We start from the raw sequence: 24,822 nt of genomic DNA on the forward strand, positions 1-24,822 counted from the left end.
CCCTTGTACTCCAGCCTGGGTGACAGAGCGAGACTCCATCTCAAATTAAAAAAAAAAAAAAGAAAATCTAATCTCTGCTTCAAAAGTCTGCCTGTAGTTAAAAAACACATGTGATAATGTGAAATCAGTTGTGTTGTTAATGCAGATGAGATTGAGATTGTTTTTCTTTTTTTTTTGAGACGGAGTCTTGCTGTGTTGCCCAGGCTGGAGTGTGGTGGCATGATCTTGGCTCATTGCAACCTCCACTTCCTGGGTTCAAGCGATTCTCCTGCCTCAGCCTCCCAAGTAGCTGGGATCACAGGTACATACCACAATGTCTGGCTAATCTTTGTATTTTTAGTAGAGGCAGGGTTCTGCCATGCAGGCCAAACTAGTCTCAAACTCCTGACCTCAGGTGATCCACCTGCCTCGGCCTACCAAAGTGCTAGGATTACAGGCGTATGTCACTGTGCCCAGCCTAGATGAGATTTAAAGGTGGAATAAAAGGATGTAATTTTCACTTAAGGGTAGAAATCTTTCTCTTTGGTAGCTGTATTCTAAAAACTAAAAGTAAACATAAATTAATAAAAGGTACAAGGATTAATTTTTTTCCCTCAGAAAATGATCCCTCAGGACAGGCGTGGTGGTTCACACCTGTAATTCCAGCACTTTGGAAGGCAGAAGGATTGCTTCAGCCCAAAAGTTTGACGAAACCAGCCAGGGCAACATAGTGAGGCCCTGTCTCTAATAAATATGAAAAATAATAAAAATCCCTCTTAGAACAACTTCAGTATTTTAGGTTTGATAGAACCTAGGCTGATTCCAATCATTTAAATACCTAGAAATTTTTTTGAAATTCCAGACTTCCAAGAGTACAAATTACATTTTTATGGTATTAAAATTATGATGAGATTTGAAACCTGCTGTTTTTAAGAAAACCTATGCAGATTCTTACAGAATTACGGTGTATAAAACTTACCATTTGATGCTGATGAACACGGAGTCAACAAACTAAGCGGGGAAAAATGTTGTCTGTTAAAGTTAGCAGCTGCGGGTGCTCCTCCAAGGGGTGCCCCAGGTCCATACATCTGACCTCCTGAAAGGTTTGAAGCAAAGTTTCCCAAATGTGTTGAAGAAGGTGTTACAGAACCATATGGCGGGTCCATATTGACAATACCTATAATGTAGAAGGTCATCACAATTTATAATAGTTACCCCTGCAAGAAATAGACACACCTTAAAATTCTAAAAGGCCTTAAATACATTCAAAACTATTTTAGATAATTTAAAAAATACACCTGTAATCCCAGCACTTTGGGAGGCCAAGGTAGGAGGACTGTTTAAGGCCAGGCGTTCAAGACTGGTCTGGGCAACACGTCAATCAAAACATCACCTCAAGAAAAAAAAAAAAAAAAAATTCCTGGCTGGTTGTGGTGGTTCATGCCTGTAATCTCAACACTTTGGGAAGCCAAAGTGAGAGGACTATTTGAGCCCAGAGTTCAAGACCAGGATGGGCAACATCATGAGACCGTCTGTACAAAAAATTAAAAAAAAAAAAAAATTAGCCAAGTTTGGTGGTGCATGTTTGTAGTTCCAGTTACTTGGGAGGCTGAGGTGGGAGGATTGCTTGAGCCCAGGAGGTTAAGGCTGCAATGAGCTGTGATGGTGCCACTGCATGCCAGCCTGAGTGACAGAGTGAGACCCTGTCTCACACACACAAAAAACTAAAACTATGTAGATAATTATAAAAGAAATAATGATCACATTATACTCTTAAATTCAAATTATAATTTACTGGGAACAAATTTAATTCTTGATTGTAGTACTTTCAGCACTAGTAGGCATTAATGTTTTAGTTAAAAAGGATCAATTAGTTTTCCTTTACATGGGCTTTCTGTCAAAGTGGACTTTTGTTGCCTTTATGGATCGCAAAATTAATGCAAACTTATTTTAAAAACCCGAAACCAAAAACCATATATTAAACAGAAAGTGAAACTTCCAGATGTTCCTATTTCAAAAACGAATGTATGTGTATTTGTGAGAGAGAAAAAGAGGAGCAAGAATAAATGTTTATCTTTAGGGATCTTTAGATAACATTTTTTTAAAAAAATGTTTATTTTTAGGGATAAAGATAAAACATTTACTCTTCCTCTTCTTTTTCTCTCTTACAGATACACACTTGTTTTTGAAATATGCTTATTAAAAAAGTATTACAAATGTTTACACACTAAACTATTTACACAAGTAACCTACCTGATTTTAGTCTAATGGGTTAAAACTACAGAAAAAAAGAAAGAAAATAATTGTCAATGATTTTCTTTTTTTTTTTTTTAATTTAGCAGACAGCTTTCTCTGTTAATCAGGGTGGAATGCAGTGGCGTGATCATAGCTCACAGTAGCCTCAAACTCTTGGGCTCAAGCAACCCTCTTGCCTCAGCCTCCTATCTGGGACTACAGGTGTGCGCCATTACACCTAGCTATATTTTTGTTTTACCTTTTATTAGCTTTTATAGAATACATGTCAATATTGGATTTTATGCTTGAACTTGGGAGGCAGAGGTTGCAATGAGCCTAGATTGCGCCACTGCACTCCAGCCTGGGCAACAAGAGTGAAACACCATCTCAAATAAAAAAAAAAAAAAAAAAAAAAAGGGTTAAATATTAAAGCACATTTAAATTAAAATGGTATAAATAATAAAGGAGTTTGAAGCTTAAAAAATCAAGACTGTTACCTGCAGATTCAACAGAACTGCAGTTGAATTCCAAATAAGCCTATTGTGTAAGATAAAAGAGAAAGACCTATAGCATCCCTGCTGACAATAAAATCACTCCAGAAAAAAAGCTATAACCTAAAATTCAAAAATGAACTAAAAGAAAGAAAACGATATGAAGGAACAGCATAATTCAGAATTAGTAAAACGGAAACAATATGACAAAACTCAGGAAAGTGTTAGAAGTAAAAGAATATTTCAGCTAAATACCAAATAAAACCACAAATTCTGCAATTATACATGCGGTAGAAAACAGACAAGAACTACAAGGAATACACAGACTTATAAACACAAAGATAAATAACAAAAGCTTGTTTATTAAAAAACTACATATTGAAAGGCCACACTTAAACCTCTATGAAAAATCAACCCAGAACAACTAACACCAAGACATAGTCAGGGCAGGCAGGCAGGAAGGAAAGAAAGATAAACAAATGAATCCTGCTTTCCCCTAGATTCATCCCTGGGAGCCTACCCTAACCTCTGTGTTCACTCTGGTTTGCCTTTCATTTCCTATATCCTTCTAGAACCAAAGTAGAGCAAAATAATAATAACCTTCCACATTGTTTTGTTTTTTACGAGATGGTCTCACTATGGTGCCCACACTGGAGTACAGTGGCTATTCACAGGCACACTCACAGTGCACTGCAGCCTCAAACTCCTGGCCTCAAGCCATCCTCCCACCTCAGCCTCCTACACATTCTATTTTAATAAACAGAATTAGTAGGCTTGCCTGCTGACCTGTGCCATTTAAGAAGTTTACTCTCTGCACAGATTCTGCCACCCTTCCAGTCATAGTTTTTATCAGATGACTCTGTTTTCTGCTCCCTCTCTGCACAACTATTGGATTAAGGATAGACACCCATCCAAGAATGATCCATTCTAGGCTAGTCAGTAATATGACCGAAATGGCCTGACCTGAACATATGAGCTGAGCCAATCACATTCCTCATCAAAGAATGGGGAATTAAAGGGTTAACTGGTTTAATTAATTAAGAAGTTGAACCACTGATGTGCATAAACAAGATAAGATTATGAAGAAGTATAGGTGTAAAGAGAGCAGAATGCAAGAAACTGACAAGAAACAGACCCTAAGTGAGAGACCACAAATCCTCTGAGAGAGAGAGAGAATAGCTATCCCTAAGTCCTGGACGGTTTGGAAAATGGTTCTGCATAGCCTTATATAAACATCGCTTTCTCTGAAATTCCCAGGATGGGCCTATATTCCTTTCCATGAAAAAAAACCTAACTAAAATAATTTTCACATCTCTAATTACTATAATTACTTCAATTAGACAAAAAAGCAAAATTTAATTCAGAGCCATGTTATTTAAAAACATCAGCTTATATATTAGAGAAATAGGTTTCAGAGGATGCGGCAGATCTAGGTTTTGTGGGGCCTTAAGCTTACACGATTTGGGGAACCTTTTTTAGAAGAATGCAAAATTGCAAATAAAAAAATCACGTACAGCACTTGGAAGTAGCCCATAAAATGAGGTGGCCTAAGGATTTAAGTTTCATTGACATCGTGGTAAATTCACCACAGTTTAGAAATGATAACAGAGTCCTGACTTAAACTTGAAAGAGCAATGTGATTTACATATTCAAAAAGTGGGGCCACTGGGTGTGGTGGCTTACACCTGTAATCCCAACACTTTGGGAGGCCCAGGAGGGCAGATCACTGGAGGCGAGGAGTTTGAGATCAGCCTGGGCAACATGGTAAAACCCCATCTCTCCAAAAATAATTAAAAAATTAGCCAAGCGTGGTGGTGCACACCTGTAGTCCCAGCTACTTGAGAAGCTGAGGCAGGAAGATTGCTTGAGCCTAGGAGGTGGAGGTTACAGTGAGCCAAGACTCTGCCACTGCATTCCAGCCTGGGCAACAGAGAGATACCTTGTCTTTAAAAAAAAAAAAAAAAATGGCAGGCCAAGGTGGTGGCTCACATCTGTAATCTCAGCATCTCTGCATTTTGGGAGGCAAAAGTGGGAGGATCTCTCGAGACCAGGAGTTCAAGACCAGTCTGGGCAACATGGTAAGACCTCATCTTACAAAAAATAAAAACATAAAAATAAAATAAAAATATTAGCTGGGTGCTATGGCAAGTGCCCATAGTCCCAGCTACTTGGGAGGCTAAGGCGAGAGGACTCCTTGAGCCTAGGAGTTTGACTGAGGCTGCAGTGAGCTATGGTCACACACTGCTGCATTCCAGTCTGCGTGACAGAGAGAGACTTCGTGAGAAGAAGAGGAGAGGAGAGAGGAGAGAACAAAAAGTGCTTCTACAGTAAAATTACATGAAAAGAAAAGAAAGGAGAAGAACAAAAAGTGCTCCTACAGTAAAAGCACACTGCACATTTCTCACAGTTTAGTTCAGTGTTTATTAAACATATCCTGAATTTAATTAGGAAGAAATAGTAGGAAATAAAAATAAAAGCCATTCTAGCAAACAACTAGCCTGTAGTCTTCATAAAATGAATCTTTCTTTGAAAGTTAAAGAAAAGCTCAGAGAATAGTTCTAGATTATTTGAGACTTAAGAAATATGGGAATTAAATGTAACTTGCAATACTAATTAGAATCTTGGATGATAGAAAATAATAAAGTTATTGAGATAACTGAAGAAATGTAAATATGGACCATATATTAGATAATAATATTATAAAATGTAAAGTTTGCTGAATTTAAACACTGCATCATAGTTGTTGAAGGGAACATTCTTATATTTAGGAAACTAAGTTATTTAGGGGCAAAAGGGCTTGATGTCTACAACTAACTCTAAAATAGTTCAGGAATAAAATAATATTACACACAGAGGAATATACGATGAGGAAAGGAAGTAATGTAGTTTAATTGGTGAATCTGGGAAAAATATACAAGGGATCCTTGTGATATTCTTGAAAGTTTAAATATTAATTACAAAATCTCAGAGACATAACCAAATGTAATATGTGAGCCTTGAGTGGTGGTTCCTGGTTCAAGAAATACACATCCATAAAAAATGTTTTGGAATAATTGAAGATATCTGAATATGGACTGATTAATTCTTACTGAACTCATGTTAACCTATTAGGTATTTGATAATGGTATTATGGTTGCATAAGAAAATATCCTTATTCTCAAGTGATGCATGTTTTTAGGTCTGAAGTGTCTTATCTGCACCTTATTTACAAATGGTTCAGCAAAACAGTAGAGAGAGAAAATAAATATAACAAAATAATTGGGAAATTTAGGTGAAGGAAATATGGATATTCCTTGTACTATTCTTTACCTTTTCTACAGGTCTGAAATTTTTTATAACAAAATAGTTACTGGAATGTGGCAATAATAAAAGCAATTGTAACGCCCTCAACGATACTCTGTATCTACAATATAGCACTATATTCAAAAGTATGTCTTAAAAAACCTAACCTGGGTGGTGCGGTGGTACACGCCTGTAATTCCAGCACTTTGGGAGCTGTGCAAGGATAATTAATATTCTATATGACTGCCACTATTTGACAAACCCAAGAAAAACTATGAATATAGAAATTCACTGCAGGCTACAATTTACCTCATGCTTTAACTGGCAATGTGCTTTGACATGTATCTCTAAAATAATTACAACTTTTTACTCTTTCATTAAGTTAATTAGGTTAACTGTCACCTATTCTAGTATTGCTACTTAGAAGAAATCTGATAGTCAAAAAACAAAACAAAACAAAATGGAGTCTTATTATAATTTCCTTAAGGGATGAGCAATTTCACAATCTTTACCTCAAAAACAAACATATCCAACCTTACTACAGAATTCTCCTAATTTGAGTTCAATTCCCTATAGCTGACTGATCTTCATTAGTTTGAAAATCTAGGCGCGGTGGCTCACGCCTGTAATGCCAACACTTTGGGAGTCTGAGGTGGGCAGATCACGAGGTCAGGAGTTCAAGACCAGCCTGGCCAACATAGTGAAACCCCGTCTCTACTAAAAATACAAAAATTAGCCAGGTGTGGTAGCACACGCCTGTAGTCCCATTTACTTGGGAGGCTGAGGCGAGAGAATCACTTGAGCCCTTGTACTCCAGCCTGGGTGACAGAGCGAGACTCCATCTCAAATTAAAAAAAAAAAAAAGAAAATCTAATCTCTGCTTCAAAAGTCTGCCTGTAGTTAAAAAACACATGTGATAATGTGAAATCAGTTGTGTTGTTAATGCAGATGAGATTGAGATTGTTTTTCTTTTTTTTTTGAGACGGAGTCTTGCTGTGTTGCCCAGGCTGGAGTGTGGTGGCATGATCTTGGCTCATTGCAACCTCCACTTCCTGGGTTCAAGCGATTCTCCTGCCTCAGCCTCCCAAGTAGCTGGGATCACAGGTACATACCACAATGTCTGGCTAATCTTTGTATTTTTAGTAGAGGCAGGGTTCTGCCATGCAGGCCAAACTAGTCTCAAACTCCTGACCTCAGGTGATCCACCTGCCTCGGCCTACCAAAGTGCTAGGATTACAGGCGTATGTCACTGTGCCCAGCCTAGATGAGATTTAAAGGTGGAATAAAAGGATGTAATTTTCACTTAAGGGTAGAAATCTTTCTCTTTGGTAGCTGTATTCTAAAAACTAAAAGTAAACATAAATTAATAAAAGGTACAAGGATTAATTTTTTTCCCTCAGAAAATGATCCCTCAGGACAGGCGTGGTGGTTCACACCTGTAATTCCAGCACTTTGGAAGGCAGAAGGATTGCTTCAGCCCAAAAGTTTGACGAAACCAGCCAGGGCAACATAGTGAGGCCCTGTCTCTAATAAATATGAAAAATAATAAAAATCCCTCTTAGAACAACTTCAGTATTTTAGGTTTGATAGAACCTAGGCTGATTCCAATCATTTAAATACCTAGAAATTTTTTTGAAATTCCAGACTTCCAAGAGTACAAATTACATTTTTATGGTATTAAAATTATGATGAGATTTGAAACCTGCTGTTTTTAAGAAAACCTATGCAGATTCTTACAGAATTACGGTGTATAAAACTTACCATTTGATGCTGATGAACACGGAGTCAACAAACTAAGCGGGGAAAAATGTTGTCTGTTAAAGTTAGCAGCTGCGGGTGCTCCTCCAAGGGGTGCCCCAGGTCCATACATCTGACCTCCTGAAAGGTTTGAAGCAAAGTTTCCCAAATGTGTTGAAGAAGGTGTTACAGAACCATATGGCGGGTCCATATTGACAATACCTATAATGTAGAAGGTCATCACAATTTATAATAGTTACCCCTGCAAGAAATAGACACACCTTAAAATTCTAAAAGGCCTTAAATACATTCAAAACTATTTTAGATAATTTAAAAAATACACCTGTAATCCCAGCACTTTGGGAGGCCAAGGTAGGAGGACTGTTTAAGGCCAGGCGTTCAAGACTGGTCTGGGCAACACGTCAATCAAAACATCACCTCAAAAAAAAAAAAAAAAAAATTCCTGGCTGGTTGTGGTGGTTCATGCCTGTAATCTCAACACTTTGGGAAGCCAAAGTGAGAGGACTATTTGAGCCCAGAGTTCAAGACCAGGATGGGCAACATCATGAGACCGTCTGTACAAAAAATTAAAAAAAAAAAAAAATTAGCCAAGTTTGGTGGTGCATGTTTGTAGTTCCAGTTACTTGGGAGGCTGAGGTGGGAGGATTGCTTGAGCCCAGGAGGTTAAGGCTGCAATGAGCTGTGATGGTGCCACTGCATGCCAGCCTGAGTGACAGAGTGAGACCCTGTCTCACACACACAAAAAACTAAAACTATGTAGATAATTATAAAAGAAATAATGATCACATTATACTCTTAAATTCAAATTATAATTTACTGGGAACAAATTTAATTCTTGATTGTAGTACTTTCAGCACTAGTAGGCATTAATGTTTTAGTTAAAAAGGATCAATTAGTTTTCCTTTACATGGGCTTTCTGTCAAAGTGGACTTTTGTTGCCTTTATGGATCGCAAAATTAATGCAAACTTATTTTAAAAACCCGAAACCAAAAACCATATATTAAACAGAAAGTGAAACTTCCAGATGTTCCTATTTCAAAAACGAATGTATGTGTATTTGTGAGAGAGAAAAAGAGGAGCAAGAATAAATGTTTATCTTTAGGGATCTTTAGATAACATTTTTTTAAAAAAATGTTTATTTTTAGGGATAAAGATAAAACATTTACTCTTCCTCTTCTTTTTCTCTCTTACAGATACACACTTGTTTTTGAAATATGCTTATTAAAAAAGTATTACAAATGTTTACACACTAAACTATTTACACAAGTAACCTACCTGATTTTAGTCTAATGGGTTAAAACTACAGAAAAAAAGAAAGAAAATAATTGTCAATGATTTTCTTTTTTTTTTTTTTAATTTAGCAGACAGCTTTCTCTGTTAATCAGGGTGGAATGCAGTGGCGTGATCATAGCTCACAGTAGCCTCAAACTCTTGGGCTCAAGCAACCCTCTTGCCTCAGCCTCCTATCTGGGACTACAGGTGTGCGCCATTACACCTAGCTATATTTTTGTTTTACCTTTTATTAGCTTTTATAGAATACATGTCAATATTGGATTTTATGCTTGAACTTGGGAGGCAGAGGTTGCAATGAGCCTAGATTGCGCCACTGCACTCCAGCCTGGGCATGAGAGTAAGACTCCATCTCAAAAAAAAAAAAAAATATATATATATATATGATTTTAAATAGGCTTAAGGACCAAAGAGTTGTATAAAACTACAGGGCAAAAATGATAGGTTTAAGGACCAAAGAGTTGTATAAAACTACAGGGCAAAAACGGGCTGTAGATACAATTCTACAATGAAGAGATCTGTTAATTACATATTAACCACATGGCCATGCTTTCCACAGCCAATACTGTCATTTTTTCTTTGTTTTAAGGAGACAGGAGATTGCTCTGTTGCCCTTGGCTCACCACAGCCTCCACCTACTGGGCTCAAGTGATCCTCCTGCCTCAGCCTCCCAAGTAGCTGGGATTACAGGTACATGCCACCACACTCAGCTTTTTAATTTATTTTTGTTGAGACAAAGTCTCACTATGCTGCCCAGGCTGGTCTTAAACTTCTGGCCTCAAATGAGCCTCTTGCCTCAGTCTCCCAAAGTGTTGGGATTACAAGTGTGAGCCCCCACATCCAGCTAATCTGTCACTGATAAAATGCACTGTGAGGTTCAAAACATCACCTATATGATGCTCCTTGCCGAAATGTTCGATCTGAATCTAATCACGGATTGACATAATCACTGAATTAAACTTGCCAAAGAAGTCAATGTCAAGAATTGCAGAGGAAGGCAGTAGAATGCTTTAGATGGAGGGAGACCAAAGACACATAACAGCCAAAAGTAATGTATGAATCTTGACTAAGTCTTGGATCAAATGGCAAGGAAAAGAGACACACACAGGCAGAAATAATATATTTGGAAAAATGGCATTTTATGTTGGGTGTTATTATCAAATTCATTCTCATTTTATTGGGTGCAGTAATAGTGGCAGAGCTGTGAAGGCAAACATTGTGAAGACACATATCAAAGTATTTAGGGGTAAAGTATCATGTTTGAAAGTTATCTTCTCATGGTTTGACAAAAGATGGAGAAGAAAAGAAAATAGAGATAGGATAGAAAGGGGGAAAAGAAGGAAAGAAGGATGAAGAAGGGGAGAGATAGGTAAGACAAGACAAGGGGGGGGTAGAAAAAAAGGAAGCAGCAAAAGAGAGGAAAAAAGAGGAGGGGGGAAGGAAAAGGGGAGAGGGAGGGATGGGGGAGTGAGGGAGAGAGTTTGAAAAGATGTTACCAATAGGAGAATATATTAATAAATGTGGAAATACACAAGTATTTACTATGCTGTTTATTCTGTCCTTACATCCTTATGTGACTTTAAAAACTTTTCAAAATACAGACTATAAAACAGATCTGAGTCTAAAATATAAATGATCAAGTTATTTACATAAGAAAAGTTAAACAAAGCAAGAAAAATGTGGAACACAAAATGAATTAGGAAGAAGAAGAGAGAAGTGAAAATTAGGATCTGAAAGAGGTTTAGGAGAAAATCAAAGGACATACTTCATATGTAATAAAAGGAGTATCTTTAACTCAAAATGACCTGAGTTAGGTAATTGATTTGTAAGTTAAACTTCAATGCTAATTTTGGCTCTAATCAACTATATACTCCCCAAACACCTCACCTTTCTTACAGAGGTCTTTCTTCTATACCTTTTCAAACAGTAGGAATTTATTTTCTTGTTCTCTAAACCTTAATTTTAACCTTTCTGAACTCCACATCTAGATTTTTGGAAAGGTAAAGTATTAAATTCCAATTACTATAAAAATCAAACTTAAAAGCATTTCCTATGCACTGGCACACAATGATCTAAAATCTAATTATATTGATTCTATTGTTTTAATATAAAAGAAATTAATTTTCATAGTACACAGAAATATTTCAGTTGACTTCCAGCAAAGAAATATTTACTGACCATGTTCATTAAATTTTATTTACATGCTACAGAAATAGGTAAAAATAACATTGAGTTCCCAGTAAACTTGGAAATTTTTGTCCCAGAATGTCATATTTCCAATAACACAGATAAGGGGGTGGCAACCAAAAGCCAAATGCTAAATATTTTAGGCTTTGCAGGTCACATGGTCTCTGTCCCCACTACTCAATTCTGTCGTTGTAGCATAAAAGTAGCCTTATACAATATGCAAATGAATGGGCATTGCTGTGTTTCAGGAAAGCTTTCTCTACAAACACTGAAATTAAAATTTCATATTTTGTGTTGCATGTTTTTTTTTTTTCATTTTTGTTTTTTTGAGACAGGGTCTCCATCCAGGCTGGAGTGCAGAGGTGCGATCTCAGCTCACTGTAACCTCTGCCTCTAGGGCTCAAGTCATCCTTCAACCTCAGCCCCCCCAGGTAGCTGGGACTACAGTGTGCACCACCATGCCCGGCTAATTTTTGTATTTTTGTAGAGATGGGGTCTCCCCTTAAGCCCAGGCTGGTCTGGAACTCCTGGGCTTAAGCAATCGACCCACCTCAGCCTCCCAAAGTGCTGGGATTACAGGCACAAGCCACCGTGCCAAGCCTATTCTATTTTTTATTTTTTTATTTTTTGAGACGGAATCTCGCTCTGTCGCCCAGGCTGGAGTGCAGTGGCCGGATCTCAGGTCACTGCAAGCTCCGCCTCCCAGGTTCACGCCATTCTCCTGCTTCAGCCTCCCGAATAGTTGGGACTACAGGCGCCAGCCACCTCGCCCGGCTAGTTTTTTGTATTTTTTTTAGCAGAGACGGGGTTTCACCGTGTTAGCCAGGATGTTCTCGATCTCCTGACCGCATGATCCACCCATCTCGGCCTCCCAAAGTGCTGGGATTACAGGCTTGAGCCACCACGCCCGGCCTCCTATTCTTAAAAAAAATTTTTTTTTAAACATTTAAGAAATGTAAAAACAGGCAACAGGCCAGATTTGGCCCATAGACCATAGTGTGTCCATCTCTTACATGGACTGTCTTTAATTACTTGAAATGCTTAAATTAAAACCCAATATTATTGCTTTAAATGGAAACTGGCATCCTGGATTAGATCCTACAATAGAAAAAGGATATTACTTGAAAAACTTGTGAAATCTGCCTAAAATCTGTAGTTTAGTTAGTAGTACTATAACAATACTAACTTTTTTAGTTTTGAAATGTATCATGGTTATATGTAAGATGGTCACATGAAGGGAAGCTGAGGAATTATAAAACTCTTCTACAAATCTAAAAATATTTCAAAGTAAAAAGTTTTTTTTTTAAAAGCAATAGCTTACAATCAGGAGATCTTTATATCTTCTACATATATCAGTGTTGTCCCGGTAGAAATTTGGATAATAGAAATGTTCTAGATCTTTGCTGTCCAATATGGTAGCTACCAGCCACAACTGTTTTTTAAGCGGTTGAAATATGGGTAGCCTAAGAAGCTAATTTTTTATTTTTAAAATTTTCATTAATTTAAATTTAAAAAGTACACATGGTTATTGGCTACCATATGAGACTGTGTAGCTCTATTTTAAAAATTATTTTAGAAACAAAAAAAATAATGCAAAATAAAATCCAATTTTTAAAATCTGTTATTTTGTATTTGTAATAAACGTAAACTTTTGGTGACAGTACTTTATTAAATTAAAACATAAGAGATTTCTGAGAGAGAAAAACACACCTAGGCCAGGTGCTGTGGCTCACGCCTGTAATCCCTGCACTTTGGCAGGCTGAGGTGGGTGGATCACCTGAGGTTGGGAGTTTGAGACCAGCTTGGCTAACATGGTGAAACCCCGTCTCCAGTAAAAATACAAAAATTAGCCGGGCGTGGTGGTGCATGTCTGTAATCCCAGATACTCGGGAGGCTGCAGCAGATTCAGAATCACCTGAATCTGGGAGGCAGAGGTTGCGGCGAGCTGAGATCATGCCACTGCACTCCAGTCTGGGCAACAGAGTGAGATTCTGTCTCAAAAACAAACAAACAAAAAACCCGCTGCCTGATCAGAAGGCTTATTTATGGAAAATTTAAAAAAAACCTATTGTAGCTTTTTAAAATATTTTTTAAAATAACACCATACTAGGCCGGGCGCGGTGGCTCAAGCCTGTAATCCCAGCACTTTGGGAGGCTGAGATGGGTGGATCACGAGGTCAGGAGATCGAGACCATCCTGGCTAACACAGTGAAACCCCGTCTCTACTAAAAAATACAAAAAACTAGCCGGGCGAGGTGGCGGGCGCCTGTAGTCCCAGCTACTCGGGAGGCTGAGGCAGGAGAATGGCGTAAACCCGGGAGATGGAGCTTGCAGTGAGCTGAGATCGGGCCACTGCACTCCAGCCTGGGCGACAGAGCGAGACTCCATCTCAAAAAAAATAAAATAAAAAAAATAAAAAAAATAACACCATACGAAACACAAACAACAGCATCTGAGTCAACTAAACCCAACAATCTTTGTCTATATCGCCCAGAGTAAAAATATTAGAAAATGACCAAGAATTTTCACATCATTTGTGCACATGAACAGCTGCAGAATGTCAGAAAATATAAACTCACCTGAGGGACTTGGAGCAGGTCTCTGTAATGGTGGTCTAAAACCTGGAGCTTTGGAAGTATCAGACTGATGTAAAGGATCTGAATTTGGCAAATATGAGGATTTTCCTGATAGCATAGATTCTGGTGTTGACTGAGATGAAACAACAGATCCTCCCCAGAAGGCATGAGCAGAAGTAGGGCTGTTTTCAAACAATGTGCTAAAGGGCCCAAATGGTAAGGGGGCACTGAAATTGGGAGCAATAGGCTTATTTGCTGGATGTACTGAATTCTGACAAGCACTTTGTGTACTTAAGGTCGAAGGTAGCTGGACAGAAGAGGGAACACTGTGAGGTCTTTTAATGTGATTGACACTGAGGACTGCAACAGATGAATTTTGCACTGAAGCTGAATTCTTGTGAGGGGCAGTTGTGCCATGAGGGGGTGGTCTAATAGCAGGGGTTTCCATTTTAGGAGTAGGCTGGGGGCATCCTATTTGTGTCTGAGGCATAGGGTAAGTCACTGGGGCAGTAGAAGGCACCGCCACTGGAGCAGAACTTGTTGCTAAAGGGGGAACAGTCATTCTAACTTCCGGGGGAGGAACCTGAGACTGCTGAAGAGGTGGTCTTGGTTCCTGAGAAACAGATCCCGGAGGTTGTTGCTGATTAGAATGAGCTGATGAACTCCCAGAAGAACTGCTGCTGTTTGGAGGTCTAGTGTTTGTTGTTTCTACTACTGGTGGACTACCTGCTTCCTGTTCGCAGGAAGATGCCACTTTATTTGGAGATGCTGATCCACAATCCAAAGGGCTGTTTCTAGAAACCCCTCCTGGCTGGGCTGGTGGTGATGGGGAAGATGGGGATGATACTGGATAGTGTTCTTTGGCAGTAGGCATAGGATATGTGGCATTTGTGGGTGCAGTGCTGTTGTTGCTTGCCGTGGTTGTGACTGTTGTTGTGGTGGCATTGGATGTCTTCACAACTGTGACAAAAAGCTGCCTTCGGACAGAAGGTGAACTTGGACTGCCATTTGTAGATGTACCAGGCACCGTTGAAGCTGATGAACTGGTTGTAGTTGTTGGGCTTGAAGTTAAAGAACCTGCTGAATTCACCTGAGAACCACTGCTATTCTGATTGCTATGGCGAGGCACCATGTGAGGCTTAGGCGAGTTAGTAGCTCTGGCAGGGCTCAAAGGCCTGACAGGAAAAGGACCCCAAGTGGATTGAGCTGGTGGAAAAGTACCTCCAAAGTGGGTCATGGGCAACCTTGGTGGACGGATCTGCTGGAAAGTCTGAGCAGCAAGCAAAGCATGTGCAAACTGTGGAGGAGGATATGCTAATGGAAGAGAAACTGGAAAACCAGGCCTGACATTATTCACTGGGTTCTTAATGGTTTTGTGAGTGGATGCAGAAGAAATTGCAGGCACAGTGAGTGCTGTGGCAGTTTGAGATGTTGATGACAGAGCTACAGTTGTCATTTTAATTCCCATTAAGGAAGTGTTAGCAGCAGTGGTGGTAGGTGCTGATGACCCTATTTTGGAATTTGCTGAGGAGCTTTTCAAACGATTCTTTGGAATAAGTTCATCAATTTCTTTGTCTGGATCCTTGATCAAAGCATTAATCAATTGAGTTGCTTGTCTTGTCGATTCAGTGCCACCCCTATAAATTGAGAAAAATAATTAAGTACAATCATCCCTACTTTTGAGTATGTAAAGCGTTTTTAATACGTATGTATGTACACAAACACACACACAGTGTTGTGTGTACATACATACACACATACAAAGGACAGATAACAAAAGCTGGGCAGCCATTTTCTTACCATTCTTGAAGCATTCTACAAACAAAGCGATAAACTGTCCTGAATTACCACTTTTATTTTTCAGAGGAATAGTAAATGACTTATTTTTCAAAAATACATTTCACTATTGTTTCCTTAGACTAAGAAACCATTTTCCTACTGTAAAATACACTACAGTTAGAAAAACCACTGCACATAAAAGCCTATGTAATCCACAGTGTTACTGAAACATTTAATACTAAAAATATTGAAACAGTTAATCAACACTAAAAATAATACAAGTAAACAAGGAAAATAATAAAACCGAGTAAGAAAACAGTATTTTATTTTAAATCTTGGTATCTGGGATGACTCCATCTACTAAAAATTCGTTAGTAGTTTGTCTATTAGCAGGATAATTATTGTAACTCCTCTGGGAAGATGTCTTAAAATGAGGCAGGAATCCTGATAGTGCCAAAAATAGCCATATAAAACCTTAGTGCTGGATCTTCAGGAAAATATTTTATATTTATGGAAACACAAAGGAGAAATTACCAATAAAGGGTATCTAGTTCCCTCTTCTCTAGATAAGATGGGCTGTGGCTACCCAACCACCCAGGGAAAAACCACTCAGAAGGAGAGGACAATGAATACAATTGAGATGGCTACTTGCTTTCTTATTTTTAAGGTATGATGTAACTATTAGCCCTTCCATATAATGCAAAGGGGCATCTGCCTCACACAAACAAACTTGTATCTGCCATCTAAAAAATATAAAACTCTTTTTCAAAGGAACTTGAATTTACTTTAAAGTAATTAAATATAGCTTCCTACATTCTTATGATTTCTTAGAACATCACTTTTATTTTAAGAATGTTCAGGCACAGACATACTCAATGGGTTATTCAAGATAAGTTGTATCTTCACTTCAGATTCAAATCTGAACTCAAATTCTAAAGACACAATCTCAGAGTTACAAATCTCAAAGGTTATTTGAGAAAGACAAAAACCCACTGCTTAAAATGTTAGAAACGTCCTCCCTGAAAGTCTCAGAACAAATTTTTAAGAATGTCATATAAACAGTTTATGTACAGAAACTATTTATTTAAACCTTTGCTACACATGCATACAAAATTCCTATAAAAGTCTCTAAAACACTTCACAAAAGTGTATTAACTAGGAAAAAAGAAAACTATAAAGTTTATCTTCTCAAACACTAATAAAATTCCCATTTTAAAAAGTATACTATGTAACACAAAGTTCAACTGAAAATTCATATGGCTATATTTCATTAAGCTACAGTGCAGTAAAATAAAGGAAGAAAATGTAAGAGACAAAGTTTTGCCTTATAGTGATTATCCGGTCTCCAGTCTTGTCTTTCTGTTTATCGATATCTATGTGTGCACCAGTAAACTCCCGAATAGCATTGATATTACAGCCTCCTCTTCCAATCACTCTGGATATCACAGTTGATGGAACAGATACTTTCTTTGATCTGTTTAAAAGTTGTATATATAAATTAAGATTAATCATTAACAATAGTTATTGTAATTTTAAAAAGGGGAAAGAGTATTACTAAAATGTTTTTCTATAAATACAGAATATTGTTGAATAAGCCTCATCTATTCTAGATGAACAGAGAAAAGGTCATCAGGAGCAACAGACAGGTAAGCTTTATTATAGCTTCTCATCTCATTATCAAAGATTGCTTGCTTTGTTGATTATCATTCTTGACTTGTATCTGTTAAGCACGTACTATGTAGACACGTGCTGTGCTAATGCAAATACTAATGGTAAATAAGACAGACATGGATTTCTGCCCACATATATAGACTATGTACACACTAATTATGAAAACACCACCACGTCATGTGTTGCAATAGTGTGTACACACACACGCACACACGTATAATATATATACACACATATAGATATATATATGTAGATATCTATATGTGTGTATATATATTATATATGTATGTGTATATATATGCTGTTTGGGTATCTAATCTAGCCTCAAGAGTCAAGAAGGACTTCTTGTGGGCCCCTTTGGTGCTTTACTCATATGCTTTTTTTAGTCTCTAATATATATAACTCAAAGAGTGATACTAAAAATTCATGACTGGGTGTGGTGGCTCATGCCTGTAAATCCCAGCACTTTGGGAGGCTGAGGCAGGCGGATCACTTGATGTTAGGAGTTTGAGACCAGCCTGGCCAACATAGCGAAATCCCATCTCTACTGAAAAAAATACAAAAATTAGCCAGGCATGGTGGTGCACGCCTGTAATCCCAGCTACTTAGGAGGCTGAAGCAGGAGAATCACTTGAACCCAGGAGGTGAAGGTTGCCGTGGACTGAGATTGCACCACTGCACTTCATCCTGGGTGACAGAGTAAGGCTCCTTCTCAGGAAAAAAGAAAAAAAAAATTCATTACTTCCCTGTATTCTTCTAGCAGCATTAAAATGACTATCCACAAATATGAAAACTTTCTAAAAATCTTTAATAATGTCCAGAAAAAGAAAATTCTACTAGAATTTAAAAAGCAAATTCTGAGGCTGGGCACTGTGGCTCACGCCTGTAATCCCAGCACTTTGGGAGGCCAAGGCGGGTTGTTCACCTGAGGTCGGGAGTTCAAGACTAGCTTGGCCAACATGGTGAAACCTCATCTCTACTAAAAATACAAAAAATTAGCTAGGTATGATGGCATGCACCTGTAATCCCAGCAACTCGGGAGGCTGAGGCAGGAGAATCATTTGATCCTGGGAAGCACAGGTTGCAGCGAGCTGAGATCACGCCACTGCAATCTAGCCTGGGCAACAGGAGTAAAACTCCATTTCAAACAAAAAAAAGAGCACTATCCATCTAATACTTGCAAAATTACATTTTAATTTTAAACATTCAGGTCCAGGAAAGGTGGATATCAATTTCCTTTTTTTTTTTTTTTTTTTTTGACAGAGTCTCGTTCTGTACCCAGGCTGGAATACAGTAGTGTGATCATAGCTCACTGCAGCCTTAAACTCCTGGGCACAAGCAATCCTCCCACCTTCCCCAAGTAGCTGAGATTACAAGCACGAACCACATGCCCAGCTAATTTTTAAATTTTGTTTTTAGCAGAGATGGGGTCTTGCTATGTTGCCCAGCTAGTCTCGAACTCTTGGCCTCAAGTGATCCTCTTGTCCTGGCCTCCCAAAATGCTGGGATTACAAGCATGAGCCACAGGTGTCAGGCCCAAATTCCTGATAAGCTGATTAAAGAATATTTCTAAAAGAAATACAGTATAAAGTTCTCAAAAAAGAGAAGCAGTCAAGTATAGTTCAAACAAGTAAATTATTCATTAGAATGGTTAAGTAGTAAAAATTGTCATATTTTCTAAAAAGGAAGGGCATGATCCCTGTTCTAAGTTACCTGACAATTACTTTTTCCCTAAGGGGCATGATAATCAGCCAGTGATCATCATTTCCAAATTAGTGAAAAACTTATTTGTATAACACAATATTAAATGCATATACAAAAACCTTATTTTTCTGTACAAAAATCTACAAAATCTATACAAAAATCTCTTATTATTGTACAGAGAATATTTTGATGATGTGATTTCAATTAATCCAATAGAGTGTGTATGTGAAGGAGTGAACAAGAGAATGTGTTTATAGTGTGTGAAAAAAGAGACAAATAAACATAGTTATGACAGGGGCAAGATTTGGTCCAAAATACGGAGGAAATAAACCAAAAACTGTATACTGTACTTAGGGATTAACAGTAGTTACTAAGTTTGGTTCACTATAGCTTTTGTTTCAGACAACCAAAAGTTTAAATTTTTATGAAATTTCTGGAAAGTTCTTTAAAATAAGTTATTAAAGAGTTACAAAGGATCACATTTTTTCCGGATTTCAGGTGTCTTACCTCCTTTTAAGTTTCTGGGATATTGTATTCTTACTCTTGGATACATATTATTTTTAAAATCCCAAGCAAAACAAAATATTTTTATCCTGAAACCCTTAAAATAAAATTATCCTATGATTTAAAGACAACAAGTTACTATTATTAGATTAACAATTTAAAATCATTACCTACTCATTCATCAAATATTTACAAGTAGCTTTTATAATACTTCTTTGTATTATATAAGGCTTTGAGATAACAAAGCTGAAAAAGACACAATCTTAAACAAACTCCAATACTTTTGAGGGGCCAAATTAACATGTAATTTTTTTTCATCTAAAATATGGCACAGGCTCTCTCTGTTGGTCAGATTTAGCCTTGAACCATCAGTTTGTCTGCAACCTTTAGAAGAGTAGGAGGAATTTAATTACAAAGTAAATAACACTTGACTGTGATATATAGCACATAAAAAGAATGAGAAAAATAATTACTCACCTTCTTACAACTTCTTTCCATCCTTCTTCCCTCTTTTGCCCACGCTTAGGACTTGCTACTGTTAACTTCCCATTTGGAGAGGAAAGGGGAGATGGACCAGATTTTGTACAAGTAGATAGAGAATTACTGGTCCCTTCATTGATAGTTTCTGACAATCTTTAACAGAGAGAGGGAAAGTACATTAAATACGAAACAGATGTAGAATTTTAAAATGATAAAGGTAGTCTACTACACAATTTTTTAAAACTTATTTTTAAATAACAAATGACGACCTTATTTTTCACTTCTCCTCTTATTTAGCATATAACATAAAGAGCTTTTTTTTTCTTTTTGAGACAGGTCTCGCTCCGTTACCCAGGCTGGAGCGCAACAGTGCAATCACAGCTCACTGCAGCCTTGAGCTCTCGGGTTCAGGTGATCCTTCTGCCTCAGCCTCCCAAGTAGCTGGGACCACAGGCGCATGCCATCACATCGGCTAATTAAAAAAAAAAAATTATTTGTAGAGACAGGGTCTCCCTATGTTGTCCAGGCTGGTGCTGAACTCCTGGGCCCAAGCAATCCTCCCACTTTGGCCTCCCAAAGAGCTATTATTATAAGCATGAGCCATTGTGCCCAGCCTAAAGAGCCAACTTTAAGAAGATACTATCTAGGGTACACATTTAGCAGAGTTGAATCACAGTAATAACCCCTTCGAAACCAGAATCCATACTTTTCATGTGCTAAGTGTAACAACCAAAAAAAAAAAAAAGAAATTACATAGTAAAAATAATTTGATGTCTCATTAATACAAAATCTAAGCAAAAGCTTATTCTTCAATTCAATTGAAACTATACCTTCTTTAGCACAAAGAAAAATCCTATTTTGCAAGCTGTGAATTTACTTTCTTTACCAAAACATTCAGTAATAAGGTATTTCATGACACTATAAACATTGAAAATAAAAATTGGAACTAACTTTATTGAAGCCTTGCCAGAAACAGATTTTCTCTCTTCCTTTGGAAATGTAACAAGAACCGATGGCTGCTTTTTGCTGCTCACAGTGGTAGTGACCACAGCTGGTGAATGATTGTCACTCTTACGACTGCTGTTGCTGTTACTACTTTCATCGCTGCAGCTGGAAATCCTCATGTTATCACTGTCCCCACTCTCGCTGGTACTGCTGCTCTTGGATTCTCCATTCACCTTCTCTGGCTGACTATACGAAATTGGTAGTGGATCATCAAATATAATTTGAACGTTTTCTGGAGTAATTTTATTTTTCCTGTTTTTCCTCTTTGAACTGGTTGTAGTTATGGTATTATTTCTTTTACCATGAGAACCTGCCAAAGTTGTCCAGGTTGCAGATATACCTATGGTAGTAGTGGTTGTGGCACTTGGAGGTTCTGTCAAGACTTCAGGCTCATCTGTAAAAGTAGCAACACTGAATTAGCAAGTTCTAAATGTTCCCAGAATGTATTTAGCTATAAGCACTTGAAGAAAAGAAAAACTCAGGAGAGATACTCTACTACTATTAGCCATGTAAGTTATTCTCACATTCATTGGTAATGAGTTGGATAGGACTGATATACTCTGTGTCCTCACGTTCTGTTCAAAGAACAGCAGGCAGTTATAAAAAATGTTTTGGGGGGCATTTCTGGTGCTGGCGTGGCTCCAAGAAGGCCATTCCAGCCAGCACTCTTCCACCTGCTCCTTAGAGAAGGGAAGATGAGTGAGTCGAGCTCGAAGCGCAGCCAGCCCTTGGCCTCCAGGCAGGAAATGGACAGCACTAAGTTGGGCAGGGGCAGGCCCCGCAAGCAACCTCTGGTGAGTCCCAGGATAGCACTGGTAGGGAGTCAGAAGGAGCCCAGTAAAGTGTCAACACCTAAGAGACCTTGGGGCCAACCAAAGGGAAGCAAAAACAAGGGAGCTGCCAAGACACGGAAAACCACCACAACTCCAGGAAGGAAACCAAGGGGCAGACCCAAAAAAATGGAGAAGGAGGAAGAGGGGGGCATCTCGCAGGAGCCCTCGGAGGAGGAGCAGTGACCGTGTGTGCTGCCTATGCCTCATTTGAAGGAGCATCTTCCTTCTGGGACTGGATAGCTTTTGCTTTGCTCCCACCGCCCCCACCCCTTCCCCAGGCCCACCATCACCACTGCTTACGGCCACCACCTCCATCTTCCACCTGTACCCTCACCACCACACCAGACAGCACACCAGCCACTGCAGGGCCCCCATGGGCTGAGTGGGAAGCAGTTTTCCCCGGGCCTCAGTTCCCAGCTCCCCCTGCTGACCCACACATACACACGTACCCTCCTGGACAAGGTTAACATCCCACTTAGCCACACCCTGCACCTGCTGCATCCCAACTCCCTTAGTAGTAGCAACATTGCTCTCTTGGGGTTGGGGCAACCTCTCTGCTCCTCCACTGTTCCCTCTGGCTTCCAGAGTGTGGTCTGGGAAGGTTCCCTGGCCTTAAAAGGGGTCCAAGCCCCATCTCATCCTGGCATGCCCTACTCCACTGCCCTGGTAGCAGGTGTGGCCAATGGAGGGAGTGCTGGCCCCAGGATTCCCCCAGCCAAACTGTCTGTCACTACGTGGGGCTCACACTTTTCATCCTTTCCCACCTCCCCTAGTCCCTGCACTAGGTTGGACAGTCCCCTTTGGCTACAGGAAGGCAGGAGGGGTATGAGCCTCCTCCTCCCTCTTCACTGTGGCCCCAGTACCCTTGCCCTTCACTTGGGATCTGAGTACATATTGCGGTGATAGAGATGCAGTCACTTATTGTCTAGGTGAGGCCCACAAGTTCTGTGGCCACCGCCTGAGGTGGGCTGGGGCCGCTCTCCCAACCTTACTTTGCTTCTGCCACTTGGCCATTTCCCCCTCCTCAGAAGGGGCACCAATAACAAGGAGCTCACCCTGCCTCTTCCCAACCCCCCTGCTCCTCCCTGCCCCCAAGGTTCTGGTTCCATTTTTCCTCTGTTCACAAACTACCTCTGGACAGTGGTGGTGATTTTTGTTCAGTGTTCCATTCTTCGACATCCTTCATTGCTGCTGCTACCAGCATCAAATGTTCATCCTCATTGCCTCCTGTTCTGCCCACAATCCCCTCTCATAAGATACTGTTCGTGGGGAAGAGGGGCTAGGGCATGGCAGGCTGGGTGAGTGACTACCCCAGTCCCAGGGAAGGTGGGACCCTGCCCCTAGGATGCTGCAGCAGTGTGAGCAAGGGGGCCCAAATCGACCATAAAGGGTGTAGGGAGCACCTCCTCCCCCTGTTCTGCTGCGGAGGGGTAGCCATGATTTGTCCCATCCTGGGGCTCTCCCTCTGGTTTCCTATTTGCAGCTACTTGAATTAAAAAAAAAAAAAATCTGTGTGTGTGTGTGTGTGTATATATATATATACTTTTCTTTTCTTTTCTTTTCTTTTTTTTGAGATGGAGTCTCGCTCTGTCGCTCTGTCGCCCGCGCTGGAGTGCAGTGGCCGGATCTCAGCTCACTGCAAGCTCCGCCTCCCGGGTTTACGCCATTCTCCTGCCTCAGCCTCCCGAGTAGCTGGGACTACAGGCGCCCGCCGCTTCGCCCGGCTAGCTTTTTTTGTATTTTTTTTAGTAGAGACGGGGTTTCACCGTGTTAGCCAGGATGGTCTCGATCACCTGACCTCGTGATCCGCCCGTCTCGGCCTCCCAAAGTGCTGGGATTACAGGCTTGAGCCACCGCGCCCGGCCATATACTTTTCTCAGAGAAAAAAAAAATTGGGGGACAGTTTGGAAAATATAAGTATGTACTGTATATTATGTATTGTTATATAATTATTAAATTTCTTAATGTTGCAGTTATGTAAAATCATGTCCTCTTTCTGGGAAATATATAATCAAGTATCTAGGGGTGATTTCACGTGATGTGTATAGCTTACATGCAAACAACTCAAAAAAAGAGAAGACATATCCCATGTGTACCAAAATGCTTTAAAAATGTAGGTGACATAGAAGTGTTCACCATATTAATCCTTAATCTTTTCTGTAATTTGAAAATTTTCAAAATAAAAGGCTGGAGAAGGGAAATTAAAAAAAACAAAAAAACAAAAAACATCACAAACACACATACACACACTGCATGCACATATTTTTGGTGGTTTCATGGCAACGGTTCCTTCCCACAATACAGTCAGTCCTCTTTATCCACAGATTTAACCAACACTAGATTGAAAATATTCGAAAAACAAAACAATAAAAAAAATACAAATTAAAAAACCACAGTATAACAACTATTTACACAGCATTTACGTTATATTAGGTATTAGAGGTAATACAGAGATGACTTAAAGTATATGGGAGAATGTGCATAACTTTTATGCAAATATTATACCATGTTATATAAAGACTTAAGTATCTGAATTTTAGTATCTCTGAGGGTCCTGGAAACCATTCCCTGTGGATATGAAGGGACAGGATTACTATACATCCATCCCAAATAACCTTTTGATTACAACCTAGTTAAAAATAATTCCCTCATTTGAAGAAATTGATGATCTGAATTGTAGATGATATTATGAAATTACCATTTATAATACCTAAAACGGTATTATGATGATGCAAGCAAATGTCATTCTTGGGATGTGGGCTTAATTATTTACAGGTGGCCAGCACGGTGGATCACTCCTGTAATCCCAGTACTTTGGGAGGCTGAGGCGGGGGGGATCACTTGAGATTAGGAGTTAGAGGCTACCCTGGCCAACGTGGCAAAATCCCCTCTCTACTAAAAATACAAAAATTAGGTGGACATGGAGGCGCATGCCTGTAGTCCTAGCTACTTGGGAGGCTAAGACAGAAGAATAGCTTGAACCCAGGAAACGGAGGTTGCAGTGAGCCGAGAGCACGCTACTGCACTCCAGCTTGGGCGACAGAGCAA

The 24,822-nt window shown here is 39.2% G+C and overlaps 2 protein-coding genes across 5 annotated transcripts in view; one reads left to right on the top strand and one right to left on the bottom strand.

Moving 5' to 3' along the window:
- ANKRD17 (ankyrin repeat domain 17) overlaps positions 1-24,822 on the bottom strand; it is a 184,657-nt gene that overhangs the window by 6,332 nt on the left and 153,503 nt on the right. For all 4 annotated transcript variants that reach the window (XM_011927143.1, XM_011927144.1, XM_011927141.1 and 1 more), the window contains 5 exons: positions 20,888-21,335; positions 19,934-20,089; positions 16,902-17,051; positions 13,802-15,435; positions 7,749-7,946 (listed from right to left, as the gene is read on the bottom strand). In XM_011927143.1, the coding sequence (XP_011782533.1) occupies positions 7,749-7,946; positions 13,802-15,435; positions 16,902-17,051; positions 19,934-20,089; positions 20,888-21,335 (2,586 nt within the window). The remainder of the gene's footprint in view (positions 1-7,748; positions 7,947-13,801; positions 15,436-16,901; positions 17,052-19,933; positions 20,090-20,887; positions 21,336-24,822) is intronic.
- On the top strand, positions 21,498-21,958 carry LOC105501278 (high mobility group protein HMG-I/HMG-Y-like). Its single transcript, XM_011927140.1, has one exon. It carries the CDS (start codon positions 21,637-21,639, stop codon positions 21,955-21,957), a length of 321 nt encoding a protein of 106 aa, XP_011782530.1. The 5' UTR covers positions 21,498-21,636; the 3' UTR covers position 21,958.

Source organism: Colobus angolensis, unplaced genomic scaffold (assembly GCF_000951035.1).
Source record: "Colobus angolensis palliatus isolate OR3802 unplaced genomic scaffold, Cang.pa_1.0 Scaffold70, whole genome shotgun sequence".
NCBI lineage: Eukaryota > Metazoa > Chordata > Mammalia > Primates > Cercopithecidae > Colobus > Colobus angolensis.